At 45.3% G+C, this 10,988-nt stretch overlaps 1 protein-coding gene and 2 non-coding genes across 3 annotated transcripts in view; all 3 read left to right on the top strand.

Annotated features, from left to right (window-relative positions):
• Positions 1-10,757, top strand: part of LOC118220768 (Na(+)/H(+) exchange regulatory cofactor NHE-RF2) — a 41,737-nt gene extending 30,980 nt beyond the window's left edge. The window contains exons 4-7 of the mRNA XM_035404959.1: positions 6,977-7,130; positions 7,882-8,000; positions 9,444-9,524; positions 10,334-10,757. Of these exons, the coding sequence (XP_035260850.1) occupies positions 6,977-7,130; positions 7,882-8,000; positions 9,444-9,524; positions 10,334-10,519 (540 nt within the window). The 3' untranslated portion in view covers positions 10,520-10,757. The remainder of the gene's footprint in view (positions 1-6,976; positions 7,131-7,881; positions 8,001-9,443; positions 9,525-10,333) is intronic.
• trnad-guc lies at positions 3,824-3,895 on the top strand. Its single transcript has one exon. It is a non-coding gene; the product is annotated as a tRNA-Asp (tRNA).
• Positions 3,998-4,070, top strand: trnaa-agc. The gene has a single exon. It is a non-coding gene; the product is annotated as a tRNA-Ala (tRNA).
• Positions 10,758-10,988: the final 231 nt, after the last annotated feature.

Consider the following 10,988-nt stretch of genomic DNA (forward strand, 5'->3'; position numbering starts at 1 on the left):
GTTTCAGGAAATTCTTTTTTTCTCTTATAGATTGAATAAATATTTGTATTTGTGGTTTGCATATTATCTCACCAAATTCTTTTTTTTTAAATCCTTGGTTATTATCCATCTGGCCTACTAGTGTCTTATGTTTCTGGAGTTTTTCCCAGTAATTCAGTGTCTCACAGTGGCCATTGTATCATAGTACTCTCTGACTGTTAGTGTACACTGAATAATATATCTAACATAATATTCAAATGACACAATAATCCAAAAACAGTCCGTGTGGACAAGTAAGTTGTGTTTTTACGTTCGTCAGGTTCAGGCTAAAAAAGATTAAAGCATTTTCATGAATTCTCATTTTGCCACAACCAGCAAATGGCACCTCATTGTTAGAAAGGCACACTATTTTAAAAAGCATTGTTGCCTCTTCATATACATGTGCGTATGTGTGTGTGCGCGTGTGCGTGTGTGTGTGTGTTGGGGGGGGGGGGGGGGGGGGGAGGACATGAACTCTGAAACACGGAAGTCCAGCGGAAATGCATAGGGAGCAGTCAGAAACAGGTATCAGGTGTAAATAATGGGACTCACATGATGGGTGAATCACGCGGCACGCGTAAGTGTGATGTAATGAGTGCACTAGGCCAGCTCATTCCGTCCTCAGAATCAGTCTAGTTTCATGACTGCGGTGAATGCAAGGATATAAACAAGCAAAGACAAACAGACACATTTGCACGCATGCGTCGTCCGTCAGGAGCTCTCCTGGGAGGCTGATGTTCTTTCCGATGCCGCTGATCGTGTGTTTCCCTTGTTCTTCAGGTCTGACAACCTTCCGACTGATGTGCATTCAGTATCAAATCCTTTGTTTATGAGTGAGAGAGTTCATGTTTTCTCTCCCCCCCCCCCCCCCTTTTGGCATTTTAAATGATGATTTTCCTCATGATTTTTAAAATCATGGAATGGTCACATTTAGTCTTATCTTCATTGCTTATTGTGCGTGTGTTTGTGTGTGTGTGTGTGTGTGTGTGTGTGTGTGTGTCTGTGTGTTGGGCAAAATCTCAGGGTTTGCTCAGTATTGCTGAGCTGTTTCCATTTGAATATGTGTTTTGAGGCACATCTGAAATCAAACTGCAATCTTTGGTTACAGGGTTAATTGTCCATTGGCTTATTTACAAATTTGTACAATCTGGGTCCATTTCTGTGCTGGTGAATCCACTAATATAGTACCTAGTCCTCCTAGTCCTTGGGTTCTATTCCATCTCAATGCAGTCGGTTCAGGAAATTAATTGGATAATTCATTTACAATAAATTGTGAAAATATGTTCTATGAGAATTTTTTTTTTTTGAAAATTAAATCGTTAATTTCCTGAACTGAAGCAGAAATGGGTCCCACATCCGCTACAGACGCTTGGCACGCCGGTCTTTCACCTGCAACAGTTTCATTGTGGTAGCTGCCAGTTTAATAGATTCCTTCCCGGGTTGGGTGGAAATTGCCTAGCAATGCACCGTTAATTGCACTGAGCTGGGCAGAAGGGCAAAAAAATTGCATGGCAACAGCGGAGCTGGTGCATATGACTTCGCTGATTGCAATTGGAACGAGAAAATATATTTTTGAGACTCATAAAAATCCCGATTCACTAGTTTTTTTAACTTGCAAGGGTACATCTGTTGCTGTAAACCCACTCCTTGTTAGTCTAAAGAGCATAATGTTTTTTCAAATTTTACATTTTATTAAAACTTGATTTATTTATTTTCTAATAAAAAAAACAATCAACGGCATTATCATAAGTGTGTGATTACCTGTGAGACTTGGTTTGTGCTGATGTAATTTTTTAGTCCTGTGATTGAGGTGGATACTAGCATTGTCACTGAGCCCACTAGTTGTAAATGGACGATTGTCTAGTACAGTGCACACACATGCACAAAAGTTTGCTTAATGGTCTCTTTATATCTGTTTTTAACGTGTATGTCTTGTCAAGGAAAGTGTCATTTGTGAGCTAATCTAAAAAATAAAAAAACAAGCTTTACTTCATTCAGGGAGATTTCATTAAGGCAAGCAGGATCCTGTCACATCCCCATCATTAGTACTTAGGTATAGCACCACTCCTCCATACTTCAGGAGAAATAATAATTAGACATCTGCGCTCTTGGGAGCGAAAGCTGGGGAGTGCAGTCCCTGAATATCCCATCTGCCGATTGGGAATGATTAATGTACATTTACACTAATGATAACGTTAATGTCTTGGGATTTGCTCTGTGGCACTTTCAAGCGAAGCTTTATGCCGTACCCGCAACAGTACCGTCAGTCGAAGTAGGTCATTTGAAAAGACGAATGTCCAAATAAATCTGGAGATTGTGTTGCGAATCTCCAGCCTGGGCAGAGAATTTCCTCCGGGTATTGAATTGCGCGGATCCGCGGCTGCTGTGCGGCAGCTGTTTGGCTGTTTTCAGCTGGGATTAATGCATTGTTGTGATGTCAAGAGGCCGCAGCAGGGTCAGCATCAGCTTTCATCTTGTTTCCTGCATCTTCCTTCATTTTGATTTAATTGGTTAAAAAAAAATGTTCTCTCCTTCTCCACCTTAGCTGATGTGTGGTGAGCGTCCCAGGTGGGCGCTACACATTGGTGATGGGTGAGGTGAGTTCCCCTTCATCACTGTAAAGCACTTTGAGCGTTCGGAAAAGAGCTATATAAATGCAATGATTCATTCAGTCAGAGAGTGATACTGGGTATCAGTGTTACACAATACTTTAGTATTTTTATGCCTCCTCTGTCAGTGCGAGTTTCTTTCCTTGGCTTGTCTCTGCATGGACTGCCAGGCAGTATTTTTCCATTTTGGTTTGCCTGTCCTGAGCACGTCTTGACCCTTCGTTATTTTGGGTGGATACCTGCACAAGAGAAGTCTTAGAAACTGTAGAAACTGTAGAAATTCTTTTATCTCTTTCTTTCTCTCCTCTCTTTATCCCTCTTTTCTCTCTATATATATCTCTCTCACTCTCTCTGTCTTTGTCAATCTGTTTCTCTCTCTGGCTGTTGTTTGTACGCATGGGAAACAGGACCCTTCATTGTTCAGGTCATTGCCTTTCATTGTAGTGTGCGGGGGGGGGGGGGGGGGGAGGTTGTTACAGAGGAACAATGCCCCGTTAATTTCCCATCAGTTCATTAAATAATGAGCTTACTTTCATTCCCTTTTTGGGATAAAAGAACGTCATGCAGGCCTCACCTTGATGGACAGCTCGGCACGGAGCCTTTTGACCTCTGCATAGAGAGTATATTCCACTGCTGGGCATGATGGGATAGGTTTTGCAGCAGAAGGACCACCGGAGGGAGGCGGTTCTGGAGCAGAGAGTGGTTGCTGTAGCCAGGGGCAACGTCGAACTGAATTTCTGCGGACGATTTCAGCGCTGACCCGAATAAAAATGACAGAAAGAAGGTCACACCCCTGTACACCTCATCTTGTGTTTGGCAGAAGTGGGCAGAAAGGTTAACACTTACTGTTGTTGTTATTGTTGTTATTGTGGTTGTTGTTGTTGACGCTTGACTAGAATTGGCCCATTGGCCTGTGTCTAATTCAGTTAGCTCTCCAGGGATCCCATAAAGACTTTGCCATCGCAAGTCTTTAAGGGCCACAGGTGCTGTCCAGACATGGCCCTGGCCTTTCTGAGATTGTGGACGGGGGGGGGATGGGGGCGATTTACAGCAGTGTTCCCACACAAAAATGAAAGGGTAAAACATAAATAAATAAAATTAAATTAAATAAAACTGTCTCATTTGCAAATTGTATATGCAAATTGAATATGACATCACTGCTAATATGCATATTGGCATATTTATGCTGTATCTTCTCCTCGTTAGTATAGTGGTCAGTATCCCCGCCTGTCACGCGGGAGACCGGGGTTCAATTCCCCGACGGGGAGTAGATTTTTTTTTGTCGTGAATCTAGCCGTGGCTTTTGCAGAGGTCGAACCCGTGACTTTGCCAATGTTAGGACAACACTCTGACAAACTCATGAAGTCAAGGGGGAATTAGCTCAAATGGTAGAGCGCTCGCTTAGCATGCGAGAGGTAGCGGGATCGATGCCCGCATTCTCCAGTGGTGTTTCTTTGACTCCTCTCAGGTCTTTTCCTGCGTTTAGGCGAGAACAAGAAACACATGCGGCGACGGGTATCAGAATCCATCTGTGTTTCATTACAGGATTTGAGTCAGGGTAGAGCAGGGATCCTCAGTGTTATCCAGAAAGGGCCGGTGTGGGTGCAGGCTTTTGTTTCAGCCAAGCAGTAACACACCTGATTCTACTAATTGAGGTCCTTGGCAAAGACTCTAGTGGTTGATTAGTAGAAGCAGGTGTGTAACTGCTTGGTTGGAACAAAAGCCTGCACCCACACCGGCCCTTTCTGGATAAGATTTAGGACCCCTGGGGTAGAGGCTCTCAGTACTGCTGCCTGTCCCTGGGCATTGTGAAGCACCCTTAGAGCCTGTGCTATACAGAGACAGCGACACTTTTAGGAACCTATGGGGAACAATTCCTCTGCCCGGGGCACCAGGAAGTGGAATAGTTTCACTCATCAAACACGCTCTGTTGTGTCCTCGTGCACATGCCCAGTCATGTGCGCTACAAGGAAAACGCAGGGCAGTGACGTGAAGACAAATTCTACTTCTTAGCCTCGGCGGCTGAACCAATTAAAAAACACTTGGGACTTTCAGTTAGGTTACCATAAGACAGATTGGGCCTCATTCACAAAACTTTTCTTAAATTGTTCTGTTCTTGAAAATGTTCCTACAAAACAAAACGATATGAGATTTGTGACACTTGCGTAGACCCTTGTTTTTGTGCATATCGCAGGCGTATGAGATGATGAATGCTGACTGTAAATTTTATGCGCAATTATATTCATGTGATTTGCATAAGGAAACAGCCATGAACAAATACAGATGAGGGAAAAAACTGTTGAATGCCAAGATGTTCTTGGAAATGATCGACTGTCACCGTACACATTTTGTGAATGAGGCCCATTATATGAATGGGAGAAAAATTGTTTGTTTCTTATTTCAATTGAGTTTGGTTTGTTGCGCTGTTGAGTTCACACACGCAGTGTCGGATCCCCTGTCATATTCATAAAACATTCATGATTAGCACAGCATACAATATCGCAACTGAATACGGGAAACATACAAAACTTAAGATAGAGACCACATGGTGAGGAGCAGCGGTGGCTAATTAGATAACCCATAGCCCACAGTGCCTCAGCGAGCCAGTTCACTGCATGTCGTTTGTGTATTACGGGAATTCCCTAATATTTCAACATTTGGTACAAGATTAGAAACAGGATGCAATTTAAAAATAGCAGGCCTACCCATCATGGTAAAAAGTAATTGGCCATTGTTTTAAATAATTTAGCTATGAATCACATTTTATTACAAATGCTGCAGCTTGACACACCGTACTGGATTTACCTGAAAAAGAGAAGACTTGAGTTCGAGCCAGAAAAATGAGTGCATTTATAAGCAGCACAAACAGGCGTTTCGATTAGTAGCTTACAAATTTCTCAACACTGAACCTCTGTTCTTTCCTTTTGTGGACGTGGTCTGATTAGTCAGTAGAGGTGTAGTTGTGCTTAGGGCGGTGTCCTTGAAGTTGTGCATTGTGTGTATATATATATATATAGGTAGGTACTTTTTTTTCAAACATTTGGACAAAGCTGTGATTCTGAGCATGCTGTCTGAGTGATTTCCCCACTCCCCGCCCACACGTACACACACACACACACACTTACACACACACTTTTCAGTCATACCTTTTCGACAGAACTGAATATTGAACAAAGTCCCCCTTTAGGCCACCGATACCTGAAACCTCTTTCATTGGTGCTGCTAGCGCCGCTCATCAATAACTAATGGAGCGGCCACAAAGCTTCCCATGCAGAGGGCCGCTTTACCGTCTGTGCGACTGGCCCTTTGGCCTGGGTTACGGCTAGCGTTGGCACTTTAGCACGTGAGCGTCTATTCTGCGTGGAGGTCTCTCTCTCTCTCTCTCTCTCTCTCTCTCTCCCTCTCTACCGCTACTTCTACCGCTCTACCTCTCTCACTACCTCCTCCTCACGCCTCCCTGCGACTCCTCGACCACGAACGCGTTGCTAGGGAACAGAGGAGAAGGGTCACCTCAATCAGGGGAGGGAGAGCTCTCTTGGGCCAGCTCCAGGGTGTGTGGAGCGACCGTTGGAGTGACCCTTCTCTTTCTGGCCCTCCCAGTGGCCCTCTGTTCACCCGAGGAGTCGACAGAGGCGCTGCGTAACGGCGAGCAGTGATGTCAGAAGGCGATGCGTTAAGTTCAAACCCCCCAACGAGCAAGCCCATCACGCAGTGCGGCATGTCAAAGGCAGTGTACAGGTCTTCTGCTCAGTGCCCACTGGGAGCCTTGAAAACAAATCATTATGCTCAGGTCCATTAGCGCCATCTGCTGGTGATCTGATGTAACTAGCTTTGTCATTCTGCCGTGCGTCTGGAGTTGGTGAATGTTTGCCTTCAAGGATTCATTTTTTTTAGTGCAAATGTCTTGGGTTAATGATGGTAGTAATATATGCTGAATATAGCTTGATTTATTTTCACAAGCATTAAATTGAACATATTTATTGTTCTGTTATTGTTGGGGGAAAATGTTGACCGTATACCAGTGCCGTATTGATTTGATAAAACGGTTACAACATATAGTAACAATTATTGATGACACAATATAATTTATTTTGTAATATCATTTGTAATTAGCAGTATGTGCTTGGAGTGATTCTGTTTACAAGCAGGCTGATTGATTAATTGTTACTGTACCAGATTTACAATCACTGTGTAACGCCCTCTCAGCCAATCAGCATCCAGGATCGAAGCGGTCTGTTTTGCAAACAGGGTATTGCACTTGTCATGCTGTGTGTGTGTATGCTCATCTACAGGGGTAAAAAATACCATTTGTTCGGTGTCCGTTAAGAGAATGTTTTTTTGTTCCGCAGGTGAACGGCATCAACGTGGAGAACCTCCGGCATTCTGAGGTGGTGGCGTGCGTCAGGAGCGGGGGAATGGAGACGCGGCTGCTGGTGGTGGACCCCGAAACGGACGAGCATTTCAAGAGGCTGGGCATCACTCCCACAGAGAGCCATGTTAAAGGTAGGACCCCCCCCATCCTCCCCCCGTCCTCCCCCTGTGACACCACACCCCCCCCCAACACCAACCTCATACACTGCTACCTCCCTGGGTGCCCATACATGCCCTGAGAGCAGGGCGGGTAATGAAGGTGTTCCTATTTCTGCATTTTCACGCAAGCTTCATGCAGCTCTGCACCCTTTTTTACGGTGTGAGATTACAAATATATGATCAGGGTGTTCTTGACTGAACATTCTAAGCTGATGGAACAATAACTGCTGGTCAGTCCAGGGGGCCAGAAAGCAAAATTCCTGTCATGTGTTTCTTCCACCCATGAACCAGCTGATTTCACTAATTAGTTCCGCCTCCTGGCTGCGCATTTGTGTTAATTAGCATACCTGAGTGATTAGAACAAAATAGTGGGGAGGAAAATAGTGGGAATTGAAAGCGAAGAACACTGACTTAAAATCTTTTTTAAATATGCCAAAAACCTACTTTGCAAAAGGTTAATTCCTTATTTATCCCACACATTTACACAATTTGCCAATGAAGTCAAATTCCTGGCAAGTTCATTGATCACAGCTGAAAGCTCTTCTTGTGTCGGTATATGAAACGTTTTATGACAATCCATTATATGTGATTAAATTGGTGTTTTGTGTACAGCTAATTAGATAATTGAGCCAGAGTAATACATAGATTCAACAACCTGCTTACATACCAGGCCCTCCAGGAATGACCCTTGACTTGGTGTTGGTATACTGCTTCCTTCTGACAGACATCATTTCTCAGCCAATGACGAACGGATCCCCTCGGCCTCAGACCAATGGCAAGCCAGGACAGCATTCCTCACTGATCTCCCAGCCAGTCATGAACAGGCCAGATACAAGCACTAAGGTAGAGGCCCAGTGTGTGTGTGTGTGTGTGTGTGTGTGTGTGTGTGTGCGTGTATGTCCGTGTGCACATGTGAATGTGTGTGTGTGTGTGTATGTCTGTGTGCAGATGTGAGTGTGTGTGTGTGTGTATGGATGTATATAAGTACATTTACTCAATGTACATATTGGTGTCCAGTGGGAGTTGGTGTGTATGTGTGTCCGTGTGTGTCTGTATGTAGTGGGTGTGTATGTGTGTCTGTGTGTGTCTGTATGTAGTGGGTGTGTATGTGTGTCTGTATGTAGTGGGTGTGTATGTGTGTCTGTGTGTGTCTGTATGTAGTGGGTGTGTATGTGTGTCTGTGTGTGTCTGTATGTAGTGGGTGTGTATGTGTGTCTGTGTGTGTCTGATTGTAGTGGGTGTGTATGTGTGTCTGTGTGTAGTGGGTGTGTATGTGTGTCTGTGTGTGTCTGTATGTAGTGGGTGTGTATGTGTATCTGTGTGTGTCTGTATGTAGTGGGTGTGTATGTGTGTCTGTGTGTGTCTGATTGTAGTGGGTGTGTATGTGTGTCTGTGTGTGTCTGTATGTAGTGGGTGTGTATGTGTGTCTGTGTGTGTCTGTATGTAGTGGGTGTGTATGTGTGTCTGTGTGTGTCTGTATGTAGTGGGTGTGTATGTGTGTCTGTGTGTGTCTGATTGTAGTGGGTGTGTATGTGTATCTGTGTGTGTCTGTATGTAGTGGGTGTGTATGTGTGTCTGTGTGTGTCTGTATGTAGTGGGTGTGTATGTGTGTCTGTGTGTGTCTGTATGTAGTGGGTGTGTATGTGTGTCTGTATGTAGTGGGTGTGTATGTGTGTCTGTGTGTGTCTGTATGTAGTGGGTGTGTATGTGTGTCTGTGTGTGTCTGTATGTAGTGGGTGTGTATGTGTGTCTGTATGTAGTGGGTGTGTCTGTGTGTCTGTGTGTGTCTGTATGTAGTGGGTGTGTATGTGTATCTGTGTGTGTCTGTATGTAGTGGGTGTGTATGTGTGTCTGTGTGTGTCTGTATGTAGTGGGTGTGTATGTGTGTCTGTGTGTCTGTATGTAGTGGGTGTGTATATGTGTCTGTGTGTGTCTGATTGTAGTGGGTGTGTATGTGTGTCGGTGTGTGTCTGTATGTAGTGGGTGTGTATGTGTGTCTGTGTGTGTCTGATTGTAGTGGGTGTGTATGTGTGTCTGTGTGTGTCTGATTGTAGTGGGTGTGTATGTGTGTCTGTGTGTGTCTGTATGTAGTGGGTGTGTATGTGTGTCTGTGTGTGTCTGATTGTAGTGGGTGTGTATGTGTGTCTGTGTGTGTCTGTATGTAGTGGGTGTGTATGTGTGTCTGTATGTAGTGGGTGTGTATGTGAATGTGTTGTATATGTTTCTATGTTTGTGTCCTCGTAAGGTTAGAGTAGGTCCTGAGTGTGTTGTCTGTTCCTGCCTCAGGTCTCCGCTGTGGAAGAGATGCTGCAGCGGACCTCATCGTCCCCTCGGGGAAACCTGGGGAGCCCAGATACAAACAAACAGGTGAAGAAACAGTGTGTGTGTGTGAGAGAGAGAGAGAGAGAGAGAGACAGAGAGTGTGTCTGTGTGTGTGTGTGTGTGTGTGTGTGTGTGTGAGAGAGAGTGTGTGTGAGAGAGAGAGAGAGAGTGTCTGTGTGTGTGTGTGAGAGAGAGAGAGAGAGAGAGAGTCTGTATGTGTGCGTGTGTGTGTGAGAGAGAGAGAGAGAGAGAGAGAGAGAGAGAGTCTGTATGTGTGTGTGTGTGTGTGTGAGAGAGAGAGAGAGAGAGAGAGAGAGAGAGTCTGTATGTGTGTGTGAGAGAGAGAGAGAGAGACAGAGTGTCTGTATGTGTGTGTGTGTGTGTGTGGGCCTGTGTGTCTGTGTGTGTGTGAGAGAGAGAGAGCGTGTAATAGAGAGTGCTGGAACATGAGGTTTTGGGAATGTTTAAGAATACCTGTGTGTGAATGTACTGTACTGTTTAAATGTCATTTATGTTATGTATGTAAACTCCTGCATAACTGCCTGCCATATACAGTAATCAACGTATTGGATTATCTGATTCCTCATTTAAATGTAAATGTCAATTTCTAATCAATATTGACATTTTGAAATCATGTCTGTTGTTGTACTCATATTTACTGGATTATCCAGTAAATAAAACCAGTTTACCTTAGAGGACTTAACCGGTTTACCTTCAGTTTTACCGCTGTATCCCCCCTGTTGTGTGCTTGCCTCTCCTCTGGTCCCACCGAGGGGGGGAGGGGGCGGTGATGTGGGCGTTTGCTGTGTATTTGGGCGGCCCGTGTGTCCTGAGCGCGCTGTCTGTTCCTGCAGGCCCCGGTCCTGGTCCCGGTCCCGGTGGCCGACGTGCGGCTGCGGAGGGACATCCCGGAGGAGAGCGACCTGCATCTGAGCAACACGGCCGCCGAGGCCAAAATTAAGGCCCTGGCCAAGCGCACCAAGAAGAGGGCGCCCCCTATGGACTGGAGCAAGAAGCACGAGCTTTTCAGCAACTTCTGAAAAACCCCTCCCCTTGTCTCCCCACTCACAACCCAACCCCACCTCCCCACCCCCTCCTTGCCCTGTCCCTGCCCAAACCCCGCCTCCACCCCCTCCTTGCCCTGTCCCTGCCCAAACCCCACCTCCCCACCCCGTCCTTGCCCTGTCCCTGCCCAAACCCCGTCTCCACCCTCCTCAAGAGACAGTTTCAAAGAAGAGGGGACCCTTATTTTCTAGAAAAGGAACGGAAATTAAGAGGGAAAAAAATGGATAAAATGTTTGAAGTCTTGTGGTTTGGAGACAGTGGACTGCAGAAAGGAAGCGCAATCACTGCGGATGTTAAACCCCCCCCCCCATCCCAACCCCCGACTCCTGACCAATGCATTTCAACCACAACACACAACACACACACACACACACACACACACACACACGCACACAGAGCAGGGAACAGACGGCCATTGAATCCGCTGAACAGCAGTGAGTATAA

Source organism: Anguilla anguilla, chromosome 2, assembly GCF_013347855.1.
Source record: "Anguilla anguilla isolate fAngAng1 chromosome 2, fAngAng1.pri, whole genome shotgun sequence".
NCBI lineage: Eukaryota > Metazoa > Chordata > Actinopteri > Anguilliformes > Anguillidae > Anguilla > Anguilla anguilla.